Source organism: Sturnira hondurensis, unplaced genomic scaffold (assembly GCF_014824575.4).
Source record: "Sturnira hondurensis isolate 20B ecotype Veracruz unplaced genomic scaffold, ASM1482457v3 Scaffold0003874, whole genome shotgun sequence".
In the NCBI taxonomy this organism is placed as follows: Eukaryota; Metazoa; Chordata; class Mammalia; order Chiroptera; family Phyllostomidae; genus Sturnira; species Sturnira hondurensis.
In genome coordinates this window covers 2,703,257-2,725,264 of record NW_028076505.1, presented here as the reverse complement: position 1 = coordinate 2,725,264, position 22,008 = coordinate 2,703,257, and the positions used below count along the sequence as shown (strand labels likewise).

The 22,008-nt window shown below is 49.4% G+C and overlaps 1 protein-coding gene across 2 annotated transcripts in view; it reads right to left on the bottom strand.

The window, feature by feature from the left end:
• The window catches only part of ABCG1 (ATP binding cassette subfamily G member 1), a 51,921-nt gene extending 40,112 nt beyond the window's left edge, over positions 1-11,809 (bottom strand). For both annotated transcript variants that reach the window (XM_037043024.1, XM_037043025.1), the window contains exons 1-2: positions 11,638-11,809; positions 5,235-5,478 (exon numbers count right to left, since the gene is read on the bottom strand). In XM_037043024.1, coding sequence (XP_036898919.1) covers positions 5,235-5,478; positions 11,638-11,679 — 286 coding nt within the window. In that variant the 5' untranslated portion in view covers positions 11,680-11,809. The remainder of the gene's footprint in view (positions 1-5,234; positions 5,479-11,637) is intronic.
• Between the last annotated feature and the right edge of the window lie 10,199 nt (positions 11,810-22,008).

Below are 22,008 nucleotides of genomic sequence, written 5' to 3'. Positions count from 1 at the left end.
AAGGTTTAGGCTCACCACACTGCCCCAAATAAAAATCTATGTTCTATGTTTGGCTATACAGTCTAAAGACTATAGTCTCTGAAAAGACTATAAAAGGCTATAGCCTCCAATAAAGACAAAGGCAGAGTATTTAAAAGCATTTTCCTTTTACGCACAAAAGAAAACCCACCTTGGCATGATGGCTCCCAAGAAACACAAGAGTAATCCACCCATTCATGGGGGGAGGGGGGGACAGAAATCCCAGCTGAAGCTGAGCAGCCCTTCCCCCCCACCCCATAACTGGCTGCCCTTCCCATCCCTGCCTGAGTTAGATCAAGTCACCTAACATGTGGTTAGACTCAAGTCTTCCCTTCATGGAATTCCTTAAAGGAATTTATTAAAGGCACATTGCACTAATTTTAACCAGCCTGTCATTACAGGCCTTGGTAAATAGTTACGGACATTAAGAGAAAGCAAACGAATTTGAGAGGGGTGTTGAAATGCATTTTTATAGCTTAGAAGCAAACCAATACAGATAAGCTGGAGCTGCCCAGATTGTTTAACTCCTTCCTGGCATTTGGCAAGGAGGAGGCTGGAGGGTAGGGTTTCAAAGCGGGAGATGCTATTTCATCCCCCTGGAGTGTTACCATGTTGAGACAGCAGCCTGGCTGAGGGAACAGTAAAGAACGTGCTAAAGCCCCAGATATGATTACTTTTGTTCTCAGCCTGAACTTCATCACAACGTAATCCTGGGTACTTAATTTTTAAGAATCTTGTCGCCTGTTTATGGGAAAGCATGCCACACCATGCTTCTGCCCTAGCCTCACCTCCCCAGCGACGGGACAGAACAGGTAGAGACTGCCCCAAGGACAAGGGGATTTCCTTATCAATGGCAGAGGTGACTGACATCCACGCAGTCGATTAAAATTGGTCCAAATGGTTCAGGCTGATCACTGATAGTTTCGTGAAATGGGGTGAGGCCCATCTGTGCTATGGTGGCCCAGTGGCGGGCCCTCCTCAGGGTCAATGGCATAGCGGGTTCCTTGTTGGGTCTTAGCCTCAAATCCCACAGGCCAGCTCTCAAGTCCTACCATCTGTCCTCCTGTGATCTGGGACATGACTCTGAACCTCATGTATTCCATGGGTATGAAGGGCAGATTGGCCCCTGAGCCAAGTGGACCTGCTTTAATTTCACAAATGGGAAGTGCTACGCTCTCCTTTGGGGCTGGGCCGGGGGTGGGGTGGTTACATACTATCCAGAGGACCCCAGGCACTCTACTTGTGCGTTATGAGCAGCCACATCCTAAGAAAAATAGAGACCCCCATATGGATGAGCTCTGAAAGCCACGAGGTGCATTTCAGAGTCAGATGTTCTCGTGGCCACCCACATCTTCATCTCAGAGGGTCTGGATGTGGACTCTCTTCTTAGCCTGGGGTCCCTCATGTTACCAACAGAGCATCCAACTGCAGGAAGCAGAAGCTGCTTCCCAAAGTAAGTCACCCTGAGAACTCAGTGAGGACGGTCAACCTGATTGTTTGGGTACGCCCCCTGACACGGTCGCTGGCGTGCCCCCACGGAAGTCCGTATTGTTCCGAACCTTCTGTCCTATCGGCTTAGGCTACAGGAGTGAATTCCTTGAGGGAAACTCATTACTGTGTCAGAAGCCGGTGAAATCATCCTTGGGGTGCACTTTTTTCTCTTGGGAATAGTTCCTTTCATAATTATGCTGTCTACTAGGAATCTATTACATGATCAAGCTTTTCCTCATAAGACATCATTAATCATATGGTGACAAGGTAACTACAATTGAAAATACAAGATGTTTTGTTCGACGCCGTGTTCAGCACTTGGCAATCGTCGAGCTCCAGAAGGCTCCAGCACTCGGCCTCTCCTTCCTCGGTACCGCCACTGATCGCTCACACCTTTGTTCTGAGGATCATGACATTCTCATTCTCTATCTTCTTTCTTTAAGATAATTATGTAGGAGTTTTAAAGAACATTCTAATCACAACGCACGCTTTGCTACAGCGCTCTAGTTAAGCTGGCGTCACAGCAGCATTGCTACGGTGCTAATTTCATGGCAGATATTGTGGAAGAAAAGGACTTTCCTGGAATTTACTGGAGCCGTCCAGTGTCTTTGTGATGGAAGAAACTGGACAGCGAGTCAGACAGCCAGAGCCCAGCGTCGACTCTGACCTTGAGCATTCACATCTGCTCTGGGGTCCGCTCCCTTTGCTACACCACCAGGCACTGCAGCTGTCATGTCAGGGATGCCCATGCCCTGTGGGATGCCCTGCCGTCCAACCCGGGTGCAGTCATTGCAATGAGCTCCAAAGGCAAAGCTGAATTTAAAAAATTAAAAACAATCAACTTGATAGAGACGGCAAAACTGATACAGTGAGAGAGGTCAGAGAAAGAGCTCCTGTCCCAAAGGCCAGTCACCGTGGGTGTCACACCGAGGGGAAGCCAAATACACAATTGCCACGTAGAGAAAAGGGGAATGAGAGAGAAGCTGGGATCTGACTTCTCCACTTACCCTCATTGTTGCTGGGGTGGAGACAATCACCAGCAATGGGAAGGACAAAGTGGGAAAGGCCACATCGAGGGCAGGGAGCCAGAGCTGAGGAGCAGCTGGGCAGCTGACAGGAGGGCAGTGGACCGGTGGGAAATGTGCAGGTGGGATTCACAGGTATGAGCCCCACGCCCAGGTCCAGACTAAATGCTGACCTGTACTGTTCATCCTGGAGGCAGCTCTCAGTTGGGGAAATATGGTCCCCAAGTTACTAGCTCACTGGAGAGGTAGCACTTCAGAGCCCGCTGGTGATGAGGACTCAGTGAGCACGGAGATGAACCTCGGCAGCTGATTCCCCTCTTTCAGAAAATTCCCTGGTGCAGCCTCCAGCTCCACGGCAACCAGTCCAGCAAGCAGCCGCAGAGCCGGCTCAAGCCTAGAGAAGGAGCACTGCAGGGCCCTGACACCCTGAGGCCCCGTGCCAGGCAGGGCCCAGGCACCTAGTCAGACTGAGCATTGGGGATCAGCCCCCACAGTCCCAGGCCTGCCTGGCTAGCTCACGTGCATGGGCAAGCCTTAACCACTTGGGTTCCTTTCTATTCAGTGAGAAGGTAGATAATAATGTCACACCCGGAATTTATGCTGGAGTGAAAAACCGCCTAAAGTCTGAATTGCAGGGTACCACCAACAAAGGCTGGGGTAGGACAGGAGTCTCGAAACAGATACAGGAGCTGCTGCTGAGGAGGGGGCCTGGGAGGAAGCCAGAAACTGGGCCTTGCCTGTCCGCAAGCCAGCCAACGGGACACAGAGCCCCATCGTGCCTAGCTTCCTCTGGCCCTAACCATCTCTGACTCATGGGCAGGTCCCTCTGGGCTCACTTCCTCCTCCCCTCCCCCTCCTCCCATCCTGAGCCAGCAGGGGTTACTATAGGACAAACATCTATCTGGAAACCACCAGAGCTGAACTTGCAAGTGGTGGCCCCTCCCTTGCTGGTTAAGATGCCATCATCATTGGCCAAGTTGGACAATCAGTGTGACTAATTCTAACATTCAGAAAATACAGGGTAGACAAGCCACACACCTGACTGGGAAATGCTATTCTTCACTTACAAACATGGGCCAAGCCCCTGCCTGCTACACTGGATTTCAGACCAAGATTCTGCCGCAGTTTTCAAATGTTTGCATTTCTGCGTGGCAAGCTATCTTCACTTTAAACAAGAGCCATCCAAGCATTTCCAACCATGAGGACAACATTCCTAAGGCCACATGTATCAGATGGACAGAAACCAATCTAGGCTGCTCACGGGTTTGTCGACGTAGACAAGACAAGCCGAACATACCAGGGCCCTCCTGGTCACTCGGTGCTTTTTTTTGGTAAAATCTTTTTTTTTCAAGTTCAGGAGGAAAAGGCTGAAACCCCATGATGACATTTCAACAGGTGCGAATGAAGGAGCCCAACACTGAGCCTGTCACAGAACAGGCTGGCTGCTGTGAAAATGTGTCAGGTAACAACGCTACACAACCAGGTTTAGGATCTGTCCCTGGTCATGCAAACACACGTAACAACAACAACCATCATCCAACAATCTTCCAACAACCAGTGTGGCTGGCAGGTCCCAGGCACCAGTCAGTCCAGGTTCTAAAATTATGGTTATGGGGAAGTCCAGAGTGCCCAGCCCCACAGCCTCAATGGCTTGATTTCCAGAAAGTAGGAGAACAAAAGGGAGGTAAGAGAGAGGAGGAAAAAAATAAAAAATAAAGAAGTAAGTCTTGGTAGATCTTTTTCAAAAATTAAAAAGGGTCAAATCCAGATTCAAGTTAGGGGTTCTAAAAAAATTAGTGTTTCAGTGGTATTCATGTCTCTTAGATTCTTCCAAATTCCTCACAGATTTTCAAGATATTTTAAGTGATTCGTTAGAAACTAGGGACCACTGTTTCAACGTGTCCTCTCCTAACGTGTCCCCCACCTGAGAGTCGGGTGGATGATGGGTGCATGAAGCAGAGGGCGGTGAGGAGTGAGTGCCACCCTGGTGGCACTGACCCCACAGACTTCACAAATCTACAGCGGGCCAAGGAGCATCCAGGTTGCTAAGAAAACTCAAAACACCGTCCGTTGTCAGTTCAGCTCATGAGCAAAAACCTGGCGGCAAACTCCTGGACTGTGGCTTTCTAGAGACCTCCCGACTTCCATCCCCCGTCTCTTCTACTTTTATTTCTATGGTTCATTGGCCAATAGTTTATTTTTTTAATATCCTGTCAATACCACCCATGCGAGTCCTTTCAAAGTCCTCAAAATGTAAATGATTCGTTTCGAGAGAGGGCTTGCTAAGTTGCCAGCTACCTTTTACCACTTCAGACCTGGGAGGGAGCACCTGTCTTCCATGTTGCTCTGAAACAGTAAAAAATTGTCCCATCTTGAGAGACTAACCAAAACAGCCGTGAGTAAGGAGGAACCGATGAGTGCACTGCTGAAACCAGCCACAAAGATGTGGCCAATCTTAGTAAAATTCTTTGTACTCAATCAGAAGAGCCACGGCGAGTCTTGAATCATCTATCCGCCTGTTCCTAGCACAGGCGAGAGAAGACTCAGGCACGGAGTAATCACGTAAATTCCCCCTGGGGGCAGTGACAGAGTGGGGAAACTCAGCCTCCCAACTTCAGACCCAGCTTTCCACAAACAACCTGTTGCTTCCTTCACGGGTCCCTCTCTCCTCCTAATACCCACAGCGGCTGCCCTCCCTACCTTTTTTCCGCCACCAGGGTCCTTCTGGAACGGAGTAGGAAAGGTCCTTGAATTCAATGTTGACAGCCGCCCTCCGAGGCAAGGAGGACAACCGCTGGGCCTCTGTGAGGTTGTTGTCCACTTTTTTCAGGTGCCCGTTCAGCAGGTCCTTCTCGGTGGTCTCCAGGTTGCCAGAGACCACCTCGTCCACCGAGACGCACACCGACTTGGGCTCCGTCATAGCTGCAGTGTAACTGCTGGCATTCTAGAAAACACAAGGAGGAAGCCCCAGGACAGGATATGAGCCACATCAAGGAAAAGAGCACAGGAGACTGGCTACTAGGTTCAAGGCCATTGAATATTCATAACAGCGCTTCTTAAATCATGGAATGACTTTGCAAGAGATGAGAGCTTCCCTAGAGGAATCTGTTTTCTCTAGTTGTCACCTTTTCTCCTATTAAAACAATGCTTAATGTAAGATATGAACCTCATCTAACCAGTCTTCCTTTGGAGTCGTAAAAATCTAATCACAAACCATAGTAAATGAGTTGTTGTTTCAAAGAATGAAACACTGGCCACCATAAAACATTCTCTGTGTACAGTCTACTCATGAAAAATCCCAATAAAGGCACATAAGGCTACTAAAAATCTACCATCGAAAGTTTTTATTTAAAATGAGCTTTTCTGGCATCTGTCTCATGTAACCTCATCAGCATTTCTCAAGAGCAAGGATATATGTGAGCCTCTGGGCTTTGTGGGAGGTGGCCTTTGTTTCCCTTGTAAATTTTCCAAATCACTTACAGTTCTTCTCTTTTGTTATAACTTAATAATAGCACTGAAAAAAGTTAGAAGGATTGATATTTTTTCTCTATGATGCAGATGAGGTAACTGAGGCACAGACAATTTAAAGAACTTGACCTTGCACTAAGCTCTGTAGTTAAGGGAGGGGAAGAAGTGATCCCAGAATCTGAGTCATAAAAAACAAAACAACAAAAACCCCCCTTACAGGCCCCTTCTGCTGCATCAGGCCAGTACCTAGCATTTTGTAACTCAGTGGCTTTCCAGCTTCCGTTGGAGTCAACTGCACGGCTACAGATGCGCAGGGAACCGGAAGTATCTATGCAAAGGAAGGAATATCTTTTTCTAATGGCTTGGCAACCCCAAACAAATCGATATGCAAAACTCAGAAGAACCCTGGGGTGGACAAATACTATGCTGTGCTTTCTCTAGCTGTCTCTCGAATCAAGAGGGAACATTCCATAGAGCCCAAAGTGTGGGCCCGTGGCGACGCTCCTTCACACCACTGAGGGCAGTCAGCCTGGTTGGGAGAGGCCGTGGATAGCTGTCGTGGGTCCTTTGGACCCCTGGGACCGCGGTAGGGCTGGGAACCCAGCTGCTTGTCCTCGAGAGCAACAATGCCACACTGTCGTCCTTCCACAAAGGTTTGCTAGGCATTGCTTTTGAGCTGATAGCTTTTTGATCATTATTGTTCCCAATCAAAAATCCAAAACAAAACCTGTGAGTGGGTCATCCATAAATATTCCTACCAACCCAGCAACTCACGAGGCCAAAATAAGCCCTTTCCCCATTGGAACGCCCTCTTGAGGGCGCCCAACTGTGTCCTTGAAGAGCTGGCATTTTTTCCATCACGGTATTGAAGAGCTCAGAAACCTTGGAGGGAGCGGTGGTTTTGAACATCACAGCACAGAGGGATGGGCCCATGTGGGCATAGGGGTTTCTGCTTCTTGTGATGTTTGAAAACGTTGCTTTGACCTTTAAGAAGAAGGCATTATGCGCACACAGGCACACACGCGCCTCTCAGGCGTCTCCTACCTCTGGAAAGCTTAACCAAATTGAAGCTCGGCTCACTGACTATAACACTCTTGTGGATAAAAATTAAAGTGCAAAATAAAACTGCCAAACTTAAGCTTGGCTTGCTATTGGCACTGAGCCTATGAAATGTTTCCAATGCAAACATAAGTAGGTTCATACATTCTGGAAGTCAGAGAAGATCTGGGTTAGCCCAACATCAGGGCTCCTCAGAGCCTTGGCATGACAGGTGTCTCTCTAACTCCCAAGAGACGGTCACAGGACCCACCGTCTCTGCCTCTGAGCTTCTGCTGGCCCTGGGCCTTCTGTGTTGGCGCCCTTAGAGATGCAATAGCAGACTCTACCATAGCTCCACAAACTCCCAGCTTTGGGTGATTGAGAGAAAATGTGAGACTTCAGCCCTGGCACCCAGAGCAGGCACGGATGCCATCCCTTTGCCCCCCTCTCTTGTCCTTTGGGGCACGTGCTGCTGTCCCAGGCTTACAACCCACTTGGACTCCATAACTGCCCAGAAGCACCAAACCCTGGCTGTGGGGTTGTGGAGAGAACCACGGGCAAACCAAGCCCCAGGCCTGCCTCCAAGGTTCCTTCTCACCCCACCACCCCACCCACGGGAAAAGGCTGGCCATCTGATTCTGAGTCCACATCCTGCAGGCAGACTTGGCTCCAACCTGGAATTCCCAGTCGCCATGTGTTTGGTTGGGGGCCAGGAGTACCCAGCAACTCCTCTGCAGTGGTGGTCCCCTCAGCTTCCACCGTGGCCAGCGTTCCGGCTGCCACAGACCATCCATGCTCTCCCCCAGAATCCACCACAGGCATCAGTCCCTGAGGAGGCCCAGGATAGGCCACAGCTTTCCTTTCTGATGAACACACGGATGAACAGCCATTATTCCAACCACTCACTCACCACCGGCTATAGTAGGTGCCAGACCTGCAAGGGCCTGACTTTCCCTCTAGACCCGAAGCTTATCTGTTCTCTCTCTCACTCAATCAGTTAACAAACTGGGCACCAAACACAGCCCTGGGGGTGAGTGCTCAGCCATGCAGACATGGCCTATGGCCTCAGAAACTCACATTCAAGATTGGGCCCCAGGCAAAAATAGGGGCAATTAGTTACAATACTGCGAGGCCAGAGCTATGATGAGACCACGCAGAGACTCAGGAGGGACATGCAATGCTGCACAGGCAGAGCTGGGTGACTAAACTGAGCTGGGTGTGAGAGAGGCAGAGAGAGGAGCCAGTATTCACTATTTAGAGAATTAAACAATAACACCCTGCATAGTAGGTGAGTGGCTGTACACAACAACTATTCATTCATCCAGCACAATGTGCCCTTTAAACTCCAGCCTGAAGAGAGGACTCTTTCCCCAAATCTGGCAGAGGGTATGGTCATCTCCCCCTCACCCATCTCAGAGGAGGGATCGAAGGCTCAGAGAGATGCCCGACCTGCCCAAGACCCCACGTTTGGTGAGTGGCCAAGCTGGGGCCCAACTCTGTGTGGCTTGCAGATCTGCACCCTGTCCTCCCAGTTGGCACCCCTAACAGTGTGTACCTTTTTACAGACAAGTTGTAGGAGACTCTGGGTCATTCCAGCCCTGTCCATTATAGGGAAAGCCACAAAAAAAACCCTAAAACAGAACAAAACAAAACCTGGGGAAACCATATAACCCCACCCCCACATAAACGAACACCAAAACTATGCACGCCGTTATCCACCTTTCCTCCATGGGCGCTTTCCTCCGTGGGCGTCCACTGACCTCGCCCAATTAATAAAATCACGGAAGCCTGTATGATGGGAGGCGGTGGCTGTCACTCCAAAATAGACCAATTCTCTGGAAACACATCCTTAGATGAGAGAGACCTGCAATGTAGGTTACAGCTCACTGTCCTTAGCTTCCTGAACTGGTTAATAATGAAACAAATACATCTTCCTTCCCCATTGGTTTCCTTTCCTGGTGTGTTCCCCGACTCCGGTAAAATGTTGTCTGGACCTCACCCCCCCCCACACACACACACAATGTGTGCTGCGTGATAAATGGTAAGTAACAGCAAGTCCATTTGTGGGTGTTGCATGCCCAGGAGCTGCTGTTTGGAGCGATCCTGCCTGCTCTTGGTGGGAGCACTTCCTTTGGGTCTGCGTTCAGTTTGAATGCAAACATGGAGAGATTCCTGTTTGGCTGGAAGGGTCTCTAACAGGCAGCAACTGCCACCCACCAGGCCACTGTGAGGCTGGCTCACTCTCCTGACCCAGGGAAACAAAGTTAGAGATAGAAACACATGCACGCACGCACGCACACACACACACCAGCATCATGGGGAAAGGAGGAAAAGGAAGAGGAACTCGCAAGCACCAGGTGTTGGCACGCGCTGTGACTTCTCTTTTTGGTTCATCACCACCAGCCTTGGTTCCCACCTAGGCAGTCCTTCCCTGGTACCCTGGGCACATTAGAGGAAAATGTACGGACAAGAATTCTCAAGGCCACTGCCTGCAGAAAAATAACCCAAATCGCATTCCCTTGACTAAGCAAAGGGCAGATGCAACTTGGATGGTCACTCAGAAGGCCAACTTCACCAAAAGCAAAACCCAGCTTCACACAGCCCCAGATACCACCATCCCATTGGGAACCAACCCATGCCTGCCCAGTCCACCAGCTCAGAGACTCCACTACCCAGGTGGTACGGCTCCCTTTAAACTCACACCTGGCCCGGTCAGCATGGACCAAATCCCGGAGTTGGGGAGACGGTAAGACCAACCTCAGGATCCTAGGGTGCTCTCCAGGGCTCATTGTTTATGACTTGAGTAGAATTCTTTTAATTAAAAAAAAGTACACGGTTTTCAGAGAGGAAAAACATTTTTTAGAAAGTTTCCTGGAAAAAAAAAAACCCAGCCACTAGCATTGCCTTGAGAACAACACACGTGCGTTCTGGGGTTGTGCGTCAGCTATAACATAACACGAAAACCATCTCGACATAAAAACCTCTGTGCCCCAAAACATTCTGATCCATTATTTTCCAACGTGTATAAGACACTTCTGCAGCTCGGAAAGGACTTCAAGAATTACCCAGAGCCTAAAGATTTGAAACTTTCTTTACTTACAACTAACAATAATCATCTCCTTAATTTTCCATTACCAGCATAATTTAGGAATCCCAAATACGTAGGCAAATGTAAAAGGTAGGATTGCCAAGTGTCACTAAAACACCCAACAGGATCAAAGCAAACGTGGGGAGGAGGGAATTGCCTTTCCTGTTTTTTTTTTTTCTTTTTCCAGCCTTCTTATCTGTAAGAAGCCAAGTGATAAAGGCAGAGCCAGCCCAGAGATAAGATCTGTCCTGTAAGTCCCCTGGCTCCCCCCTTCTCGACCAACCTCCTTAACGTGCCTGTGGCCCCATTCTATCAGTTTACACAAAATCATTATATAATGAGCTGGCGAGGCACGGTATGTTCTACAGTAACCTGTTTGGAATCATAGGATGCAGTTGGCAGAGCAGAGCATGCGCAGAAACCCAGTTACTTTTTTTTTTCTCTTGAGCTTAAGGCAAGAGGTAACTGTCGGTCAAATACTGCTGAGCCCTGCTGACTTCAATACAGGATGCTAAAAATGAAATAAGGCAAGGGGTGGAGGTGACAAATTGGTGCCGCTGTGCTCTGTGGGCTTACAGCCTATGGGAAGAAACTAGCAGGATAGTAAATATATAGACGGAAGGTAGAAAGAGGGATGGATAGGGAGAGCAATATGGGTTGGAATACGTAATATGCTCAATTTGTACTTTAGATGACCTGAAATCTAGTGCATAAGTACCTAACTGCAATGCCGGCTTGCTAGGCATAGAAATAAACAAAAGGCCCTAGCATGGGTGGGCCGATGGTTAATTTGTTTGATTTGTCCAACTGTGAGCTTATGGAGCTATAATAAATGAGCAAGAGGAGACTTTTGACCGCCCCTGGGAATAGCCCTTGCTGCATCTAGCAGTGCATTCGCCGGCACCGGGTGGTCCCCCTGCGGAGCTGGCCCCTCCTGAGAGGTTAGAAGAGCGCCTCTATCTCCACCCCGGAGAAAGGTGTCCTGCAGGTATCCAGGCTCGCCCTTGTCTGTCTCCCCAAGACTCCGCCGCCCCCTCCCAAGCAGGTCCCAGAGAGTCAGTTCCCAGGGAGCTCAGGGGCAGTGCAAGGCTCTGGCTTCAGGGAGCAGCTCCTTCTTTTGTTCCCCCAGATCACGCCCGGGGCTCCGGAGGGTGGCGCGAGAAATGCCGGCTTCAGGAGCTCAGGCCGCGGGCGCCGGCGCCGGCAAGAGATGGGGCCCTCCCCACCGCACACTCCAGGTCCTCGGGCCCCTTGCCCCTCAGCCAGAAGCGGACGAGGTCATGGCCATCTGTCCACTTGCGGGGGCCTGGCCCACTCCTGGCCCCTCCACCTTCCCGGCGACCTCCGCCGGTGCAAGGAGCATCCCGCAGCGCCGGGTTGCCAGGACCTGAGCGATGGGAAACTGGGATCTAGCGGCAGGTGTCAAGGTGAGGGTGCGGGTCTTTGTGTGTTTCTTGCTCTCCTGGAAAACAGAACCGAGCTCTGGGGGTGTAGGATGCGCTCACTCACCATGGCGGTGCCAACCGAGAAAGCGGCCATCAAACAGGCCATGCCCCGGGGGGCGGGGGCGTCAGCAGCGGCGGGGACGAGGCGGCCGCGGCGGCGGCGGCAGCGACCAAGGAAAGAGACCGGCGGCGGGCACGAGGTTGCGCTCGCTCCAGATAGAGCCTCTGCGCCGGACGCGGGCTCCAGCTCCGGCAGTGCCCGGGCTCGCCCCGCCCGCGTAAGCCCGGCCCACGCCCCGCCCACATCCTGCCATTGGCCACTGTGCGGGGTAGGCGGGGCCGGCAGGTGCGCGTGCTCTTGTTTTGCTCCTGCTGGGGGCAGTGGACCCAGCTCCCCGGCAAATCCACTCCCAGAGCCGCCTGCGCCCCTTGACCAAGCAGGCGCTGTAAGCCCTTCTCAGCCCCGGAGCCGCCGAGTCCGGAAACTCGCGGGCGCTAGACCTGAGGCCCAGAGCTCCGACAGGCGACTGGGTCCCCCTCTAGGATCGCCACCTCCAAGCCTGCGCGGATGTATGAGTTCAAGAGTCCTGGGAGGGAGGAGAAGGACAGGGGATCTTCTCTTTTTTCCGCTCTTGGACCTGTGTCCGCCGGGTAAGACCTTGAAGACTAATGCGGAGATGACCTCTCTGTCTCCCTCTTCTCCACTACAGCTCCGTATCTGGGATGATTACCCCCCACCCCTACACACACACTGAGGCAAATTCGTGCATTGTGCCAGTTGCAGAGCTAAGTGCTGTTAGGAAAGGGCTGGAAACTTAGGTGGAGAGGTCCAGCCCTCTGTCCTCCTGCTCCACCCCCGACCCTGCCCCGCAACACGATGAGAAATAGGCTTGCTTTTGCAGAGTGGTGTTTCCACCGCGTGGCCCAGTACCTGGTACACTGCTGTGTTCCGGTAACTGAATAAGGAATGGCACTGCAGACACCCTCTCATTTGGCCCCAGACTGGAATATCAGATGGCCTGGCATCTGCTAAAGCCCTTATTATATATGAGTGGGACCATTTCTTGGTAACCATGGTGGCAAGGCATTCTTTACTCCCAGTCTCAGAGGCTAAAGTTTTTTTGTTCAGTAGTTTTCATGTTGGGACCGCACACAGGAGTGTATTTATTTTCACCTCCAGCACAACTGGGTCTCCCCTCCCCACCACACCTCAGATAAGTGAGCCTGTCTTCTCACCTAAAACGAGGGTACAGCTTTTCGTACCAGGCAGGTAGACTTCATACCCAAAGGTCTGATGACCACAACCAGATTCTCCCCTCAAATCAAAAGAGTTATGATGTATGAGTTCTAGGGGGAAATAGCTCTGCTCTCGCCTGAAGAGTTTCACTTGAAGAGTTGATGCAATACCTCTACTTGTCTGCCTGCTGTATTTCCAGGTGCCCCTCTCCACCTGCCAGGCCCAGGAGGCCGTGTGGTGCCTTAAATATACTGAACAGGGAGGTCGGCAACCTCTGAATGTTCTGGAAAGAGGATTAAAATCCACAACATCTTGGTCAAGAGTTTAGGCCAAAAAGCAGAGACCAGGGTGCCTCACCTCTGGGGCCTGGAGTTGTGGACCACCCTTTTGCCATGCCCTGCTCCAGGGGCAGACAGGACATAAAGCAGGAGAGGATGACACAGAACGCAGCCAGGGAGGGGGCGTCTTCGGGAATCTGACAGAACACTGCCAGCTGTGCGACAGGACGAGTGACATGGCATTGTGGTCCTGCTGTGCTGGCATCTAGTGTCTGTCCAGTATCTAGTCCCCTCATGCCTAAGAGCACATCCAGAGATTCCTTCTGGGCATCCCCCCTGTCCTCCCCCACCCCGGTTCTATGCAATGTGATGTGCAGCCATGAGTGGTAAGGAACCGGAGATGTGAGGCGATGTTAGCGTGCTGGGCTCCTGGGGACGGCCAAGAACACAGTGAGGAGAGGCTGAGGATGAAGCCCAAGAGGGAAGGGAGTAAACGTGGTTCCCTGTTGGTGTGCCTCACACTGCTGGCTTTTCGGTTACAGGCCCTAAGGAGCCTTCATCTGTGTCATCCCCGTTCCCTCCAGCCTCGTTTCACAAAGATGCCCTTTCTTCCTTTCTGCGTCTGTGCATTGTGGTAATAATAACCTCAGCCCCATGGGAAACAATGCATGTCAGGCCCTCCCCACCATGCATGGCACACAGCAAACACTCAAATTTTAATCCTCACGAATGTTACCCTCTTGTGCCAAATTAGGGGATAAACAAACGGTAGAGTAGGCCAGATATGCAACATTTGTATCGGGACTCTTTGTTGTAAAGGACAGAAATCCAAGTTTCCAGGTACACAGGTTTCAGGCCTGCGGGGGCTGAGTCCCCATTCTACGTCCTCAGCCCCTGGTCTGTCGCTCTCTCCATGATTCTGCCGCCCATCTGCTGGCTTCCCCCTCAGCTTGACTGTCTCTGCACCTCCCTCGCAACAGGTCCATGCTTGCATCCTATCAGCTGGCAGCTGGCCACTGTGTCCAGGGGGTTGCCAAACACCCAATGGCCTGGCATGAGTCACATGCGCTGAAAGAGCCAAAGGGAAAGTCAGTCCCAACAGAACCCTGCAGAGAGATTGGCACATGGCTGCTGCACTCAGGCCATTTCAGGGCACTCTGAGAAGTGGGTGCTAAGCATGTGAACACAAGAGGCGCTCATCCCAGGACTGTCCCTTCCAGAACCCAGCCCCAGTAGGTATTTCTGGTAAGACATCACTGACCAGGGAGTGGGGGGAGGGGGGGCGGGGCACTGGGCAGGGCTCGAGAAGTTCCAGTGGGGAGGCACCCCCTGCCTCAACCAGCAGCCTGTTCCAGGATTAAGTGGTCACTGTTAGCAAGCAGTTCCAGTGACTAATCAAGTTCCCTGTCACCCCCAGTGCTCTGGGTTCCACGGTTAGAGTCAGTTAGCCCCTCCTCCACACAGCAGGCCTTGAGCTAATCAATTATGGCACCATGTTTCTCTGGAGGCCTTTGCTTCCATGACCTAAACATCCCTTGCTCCTCCAGCCTTGTTTCACAGAGATGCCCTTTCTTCCTGCTTACCTTTCTCTGCACGAGTTCTACTTTCTCAGTGTCCCTTGTGAAGCTTGGGAGTACCACTGAATGCCTATTCAGGGTACTCCCTCCTCACTAATGAGCAACTCTCCCGGGGCCACTCCCATCATCCCTCAGGACAGGCCTCCCTGTGCATGCAGGTGCGTGCACTCCATCGGCAGTCAGCGACACTCACTTCCCTTATGATTATGTAGTTTCACTTGCCTGCTTTGCATTGTATCTCCCAAGGTCCAATTGTAAAGCATGTCCACTTTACCTCTGCAGATGCCCAGCCACTGAGGCTGGGAAATGAAGGGGAGCCGGGGCACCCTGAGGACTCTCTCTGGTTTGGGGATCGTGCTGTTGGCCTAACTACCATGGTGTTCTGTCTCCAATGCCCAGATGTCCCTACCCTATTGTGCCCTTTAGGGGCCCCTCCCTCCCCAGCCTTCCAGGAGGTTGGGCAGAGGAGGAGCCAGAGGAGAAGTGCCCAGAGGCTCAGATGAAAAAACAAGATTAATGAGAGATGTTTACAGGGAAAGAAAAATGCAAGGGACTAGTTCATAAACTAAGTTAGGAAGAGGCAAAGTAAGTATTGCAAACAGATTATTTCTGTTTTCTTCCATTAAGCAGTGGCATGAAAGATCTAGGAAAAGTATTTCTACAAAGGAACACGGAGGAAATAACATCTGGCATTGAGATGACCTTCAAAGCTGAAGATTAGGACAGAAGTCTCAGAGACAGACAATGGAAAATTACTGGAGGCTTCCTTCCCACACAGAAACATAAGAGACATCCAAACCTGTAGAGAATTTTCATGAGTTTATTTGAATCAAACTGGTGGCAATTGCCAGGAAGCAAAATCTTGAGGGACTGAGAAAACACCCTAGGAAATTAGTTTTACCACTTACTTTATAAATCAGGTCAAAGGGGAAGACATGAGGGGTTACCTGAAACTCACTGGTCATAGACTGGGGAGGTGGGAGAACACAGGAGGGGAATCTCTGGGACTGGATAAAAAGTAAACGGGGTAGACACATGCTTTTCCTCCGTAGGCAGACACAGGACCGTTAACAGGTAACAGCGCTATAACCGTGGCAATGAGAGGTCCTTTGGTCTGGGCTCTGAGGGGTCTGGGGACAAAAATCTGAAATTACTCTGACGTTCCAAAGGTGTGTTATCATAAATGCGAGAGGACAGCAGATAGGCTCAGTTAAGGTAAAGACTGACCTTGGTCAGGAAATACTACTGCCCTTGGACAGGTCAACCGGCCATGAGCTGCTCATGTACTAACCGTCAGAAAGTACTGATTTCATACCGTCCTCTATGGTTACCTCAGGTCCCTGAGTTTGTAAGTTCGCCATGCTGGCCTTCCCCGGGGGGGGGGGGGTCACATTTAGTGTGCGGCCCCCTTTTTCATCCACACCGTGAAAGCCTCCCATCCCGTCTCCCATATGTCTCTGTGCTCCCCACTTTCCCTCTGAGAAGCACTATCCCCTGAGTCATGTGATCCACCCACGGACACAGCCCCGGTCAGTCAGAACGGTCCACCCTCCGGACGCTGCAGTGGTTCTATTGAGAAAGGACTTACAGACCCAGTGAGACTTGCCTGGGCCCGGGAAGTGGAGGGTTCCTTTCCCTTCGCGAGTTGGCGGTCGTGTGCTGTAGCCATATTTCTTGCCCTAAGGAGAGTGTCTAGGTGAGAATGATGTGACCACTTGGAGGAGGCGGGGCTGAGGGCCAGGGAAAGTCACCGCCAAGCACTTTCCAAGAGGCTGGGCAGCCTGGTGGTAAGCACAGGCCTCGGGAGCCAGGTGGCCACCTCCTCCAACAAGTTCATATCCCCCAATGCCTCCATGACCTCTGCTGTGAAGTGGGTGACGACTGTGCCCCTCTCATGGGGCTGTTGTGAGGATTAAGTGAGTCCATTTTTGAAAATCATATCTAGCTCAGAGTATTTCAATATGACTTATAAATAGATATTGATCATTCTCATTATTTATTTACTACGTGAGACCCAGTACTTTCCCTCTGACTTTGAGCTACCATGGATTGGGTTTCAGGCACTTGTAGCTTCAAAATTCCTGATGAAGACAGTTTGACAACGTTGTTGAACGTCAGGGGCCAGGGGCCAGTTTGGGGGGAGATCCTTACAGTCTGCAGGTCGACCCTGGCAGTCCTCATGGCCCTCGCCTCTGCTCACTCCCCCCGCCTGCACATGCCTTCTCTCCCCGGGAAGATCCTAAACCCCAGCATCCCTCAGATAACTCTTTGCCTCCAACATCATTCTTAGGATGGCCTCTTGCCAGAGTAGGTGCTTGATAAAAATCATGAGTTCTATTTGAAAACCGCCAGTGGCTCGAAAAGCGCTGTGACATAAATTAACCCGTGTTACACTCGGAGAGCCCCGTGGGGTAGGAGGGCAGCTGCTGTCACTGAAACGCATGGGATTTGGAGTCCCCAGACCAGGTGCAGGGAAAGCCATGCTTTGCTTTTTCTATCAGCCTGCCTCTGGTCCCCGGGAGGCAGCGCCTCCATCTCATGCCATCTCTGGCAATAATCAGCTCCTGGCTGCAAAGACCACAGCTCCAGACCAGGGTGCTCAGCACCCTGGTCACCGCTGCAGAAGTTCTCTTGCCTCCCAGAGACAGCTGAGCTCTCCTGGGACCTGCAAACCCCGCCTCTGCCATCCCTGGCCTGGCAAACAGTTCCTGGGTCTCCTTCCTCTCTGCTTCAGACCCCGATCGCCAGCCCCTTCCTTCCAGGCAGATCTGGGCGGTCAACCCATGGAGCCCCAGCTTGTGAAAGCAAAACTTGTGCTGGGCAGATTGTCTTCTGCACGCCTGGAAACTTCTGGGCAGATTCCTGTGACTCAGAAGTTCCCAAGGCGAGAAAGAAACACGTCAACTAAAACACAATTTTTAAAAAGACTTAGTTATTTTCTTTTAAGGGAGGGGAGGGGAAAATAGCTAGACCAAGAAAATCAAAATGGGAAGTTACCTCAATAAATTACCCTGGCACGTGGAAATAAAGAATGGGTGGCTCTGTGGGGTTTGAGACCTGCTGAGGGCCACAGTGCCCAGGCCAGGACCCAGGGCTCATGCCTGCTTTCCCACAGTCATCACGCATGTGTGGGGGAGTAGGCCGAACTGATTTCAAATAGGGAGAGGGTTGCTACAAGAAGCCCCCAGTGCAACCCATTACAGGTCACAGGGCAGGATAGTGGGGACGTGGAGTAGACATGCTTTTCACGACCCCTCCCCCTGAGCCCGACTCTGGACATCACACGGGACAGACGGGAGGGAATTCTGAAAGGCGGGAAGGACAGGGAAGGTCTGGCCTCGGGACTCAAGAGACCCCGCTGTGGTGAGGTCTCTGGGTTTTCTCTTTGCCTCTTACATCCAAGACTTTCAGGGAAAGAAAACAGCAACCTTGAAATGCAAACAGGCACAAACAAACAAAGGCCCAACCAAAGACTGGTTCCTCTAGTCAGAGACATGGAAAAGGAGCAACCTCGAAATACAGAAAATCCTAGACAATTATTGCTCTGCTCCAGCCCCACACCAATAAACTGTGGTCCCACCTGACCCATGCCAGCAACGATGAGCGAGGATCTCGGGTTTCCACCTCCCTCGGGTTGGAATGAGGCCCCCAAACCTGCTCCTACCCCCCACTCATTTTTGTCAGGAAGGCCGAACAGGGAGACTGGAATCCATCCCCCAGGCAGTAATGAGGAGCCCCCCCTTCCTCCCTGGGGTGGTGGCAGAGGTCACCCAGTAGAATCAGGACTTTCACCACCACCCAGTGCTCACGAGGACACTACTCTCGTGGAGAGCAGCAATGATACCTGCTGTGCCCTAGTCAGAGAGGTCTGGGCAGTGACCGAGTGGCAGGCTGAACTCCGACCTTCTCAGCAGTAATGAGGAGCCACTCTCTCAATTGTCAAGAAAGGCTGAGTGGGGAACTTGGCACTTGTACGCTCACTGGACAGTAATGAGGAAGTGCCCCTGCCCGAATGATCTCAGAGAAAGCCAAAAGACTTAAGTAAGACCTGCAGTCTCATAACACACTACCCAAAATATCTAGGTTTCCACCAAACACTACTCATCCTCCAAGAACTAAGAAAGTCACGATCCAAATGACCAAACAATCAGGAGATGTCAACGTGAAGAGGACGAAGATGTCACACTACCTAACAAAGATTCTAAAGCAGTCACCGCAAAAATGTTTCATGAGCAATTATAAACACCCTTGAAATCAATGAAAAAAACAGGAAGTCTCAGCAAAGAAAAAGAAGATAGAAAGAATAAAAGGCAAGTTTTATGACTGAAAAATACAGTAGCCAAAATTGAAAACTCAGAAATGGGCTGAACAGCAGAGTGGAGGGCAGAAAAGAGCCAATGAGCTAGAAAACAAAACAAAACAACAGAAAGTGCCCAGTCTGAACAGCAAAGGAGAGATGGGCCGCACACAAAACAGGGAGGGCCCAGGGAGCCCGTGGGAACACAACAAAGGGTCTCCCAGAGATCTGACCGTCCCAGAGGGGACTCAGAGAAATAATGGCTAAAACTCCCCCAATTTTGCAAAAGACAGAAACTTCCACATTCAAGAAGTCGTTCAAACTCCAAACAGGTTCAACTCCAGAAAATCTACAAGAATTCCATAGTCGAACTTCTGGAAACTAAGGAGCAGGAAGAGACTTGACGGCAGTGAGAGAGACGAGACGTCTCACCTGGAGAGAACGGCAATTCAAGGGGGGGCAGGCTCCTCACCGAAAACAGTGGGGCTGGAAAAAATTGGCACAATGCCTTTCACTTGCTGAAAGAAAAAAATTGCCAACCCAGATTCCTATATCCAGAAAAAAATATCCAAGATTTGTCACCAGTAAACATACCCTATAAGACTGGCCAAAGGAAGTTCTCTAAATACAAAGAAAAAGGTCAAACAGGGAAACTTTGCAGATAAGAACAAAGAGAATAATATTACACTTACTTACACAGTAAGTAAAAATATGAGTATATAAAATGGACTTTTCTTTTGAATTTTCTAAATTGTGTGTGATGGTTAAAGCAAAAATTCTAAGACTGACATGCTTCTCAATGCTTGTAGAATAAGTACTTGACACAATTACATTATAAACAAAAGGGGGTAAAGAGATACAGAGGCAAGGTTACTGCAGGGCACTCGAGCTTGTGAAGCTGTGACACCCGTAGCCCGACCATCACAGATACGTGATAAAACACCCAGCAAAACCGCTAAAACAGTTATGCAAAGAGTTACACTCAAAAACACCATAGATATATCAACATGGATTTCAAAAAATGTTCAGGTAACTCCCAAGAAAGCAGAAAATAGGAAAATGAAAAGAAAAAAACACAGTGAAAACGAAAAATAAATAAATAAAATGCCTACTTAGGCCAAATATGTCAATACTTATATTAGGTGTAGATGAACTAAACCAATTACAAGCAGAGATTGGCAGAGTGGATGAAAAATATGCCCTAAATAAATTCTGTCTACAAGAAATTCACTTCAAATATGACAATATTGGTAGCATGCAAGTAAAAATGTGAAAGTAATATACCATGCAAACATTAATCAAAAGAAATGTCAAGTAGCTACCTATATTAATACCAGATAAAGTAGACCTCAGGCGAAAAATGATCAGAGGTAGAGACGTTATATCAAAAGGCCAATCCACCACGAAGACATAGCAATCCTGAGCACAGGGTGGGGCAAAGTAGTTTTACGGTTGTGAGTGCATGAAACAGTTCATTTTTGTATTGTTATGTATTAACTATTATGTTATTTTCCACATGAACCACTGTAAATCTGCTCCTTCCCCACCCTGTGTGAACCAAACCACAGAGCTACAAAAGGTGTGACGCAAAATCTGATGGGACTGGAAGAGAAATGATAACCCACGTGACGCACACTGCGGCGCCGCTCTCACGGACGTGCTAGAACAACGAGACAGGAAATCAGCACAGAAGAACCCAACCACCCCACTGACCAGCAGGACTCAATCCATGCTTACAGAACACTCCATCCACCAACAGGTGAATACACATCATTTTCAAATGTTCTTGGAATGTGCACCAAGATAGACCATATCCTGGGTCATACCTCAACCGATTTAAAAGAATTGAAATGATACAGAGTGTGTTCTCAGATCCAAATGGAATCAAATGAGAAATGAGAAACAGAAAGGTAATGGGAAAATCACTGAAGACTGGGGACCAAAACGACACACTTCTAAACAATCCATGAGTCAAAGAGGGAGCCTTCAGGAGCAATACGAAATGCAGTTATGAATTAAAATGGAAGCGCACATGTCCATCGCTACAGCAATACAGCGAGGGACATTTACAGCCCTAAATGCGTATGAATTGAAGATGAGGAAAAGTCCCAAGTCAACAATCTAAACCCCTGCTTCAGAAATGTAGAAAACAGTAGAAAAAATAAAGAGCAGAAACCAATGCAATTAATAATAGAAGAACAATAAAGAACATCAATAAAACACAAAACTGGTTCTTAGAAATAATCGATAAAATGAACAAGCCACTAGCAAGACTGACAAAAGAAAAAGAGAGAGGATAGGAATGACCAATATGAAAGATGAGCAGAGGGTACCATTAGGGGTCCCCTAGCCATCCAAAGGACAGTAAGGGAGCATTGTAAACATCTCTACATATGTAATTTCGACAACTTACATGAAATGCACCAACTGCTCAAAAACCTGTGTACTGTACAACTCACTGAATATAAAATAGGTTATCTGAGTAGCCCTATAACTTTAGGGAATTGAGTTCATAATTTTAAGTTCCAAATAAAGAACTCTCCATGCCCAGGTGGTTTAGGAAATACTTCCAATTCATTTTATTTGGCCAGTATTACCCTCATCCTGAACAACAATAGTAAGAAAAAAGGTACCTACAAAGAATCATCCCTTATAAATGCAGATGCAAAAATCCATCGCAAAATATTAACGAATAGAATTCCACAATATATTTTAAAACTTATGCACTACATCCGAATAAGGTTTATTCCAGGCATGCAAGATGGATTTAACATTTGAAAGTCATTGTAGTATATCATATTAACAGACTAAAGAAAAAAAGTTCCATGATCACATATACCATTTGCAGAAAAAACAGTTTGGCAAAATTCAACATCTATTCATGATTTTAAAAAAAACTCAGAAAAATAGGAATAAAGGGCAACTTCCTCAACCTGATAGAGCACATTTATAAGAAACGTGCCCCTAACATTATAATGAATGGTGGAAGACTGAATACTCTCCCCTAAAGATGAAGAATGAGGCAGGATGTTTGCTTTCGCCGCTC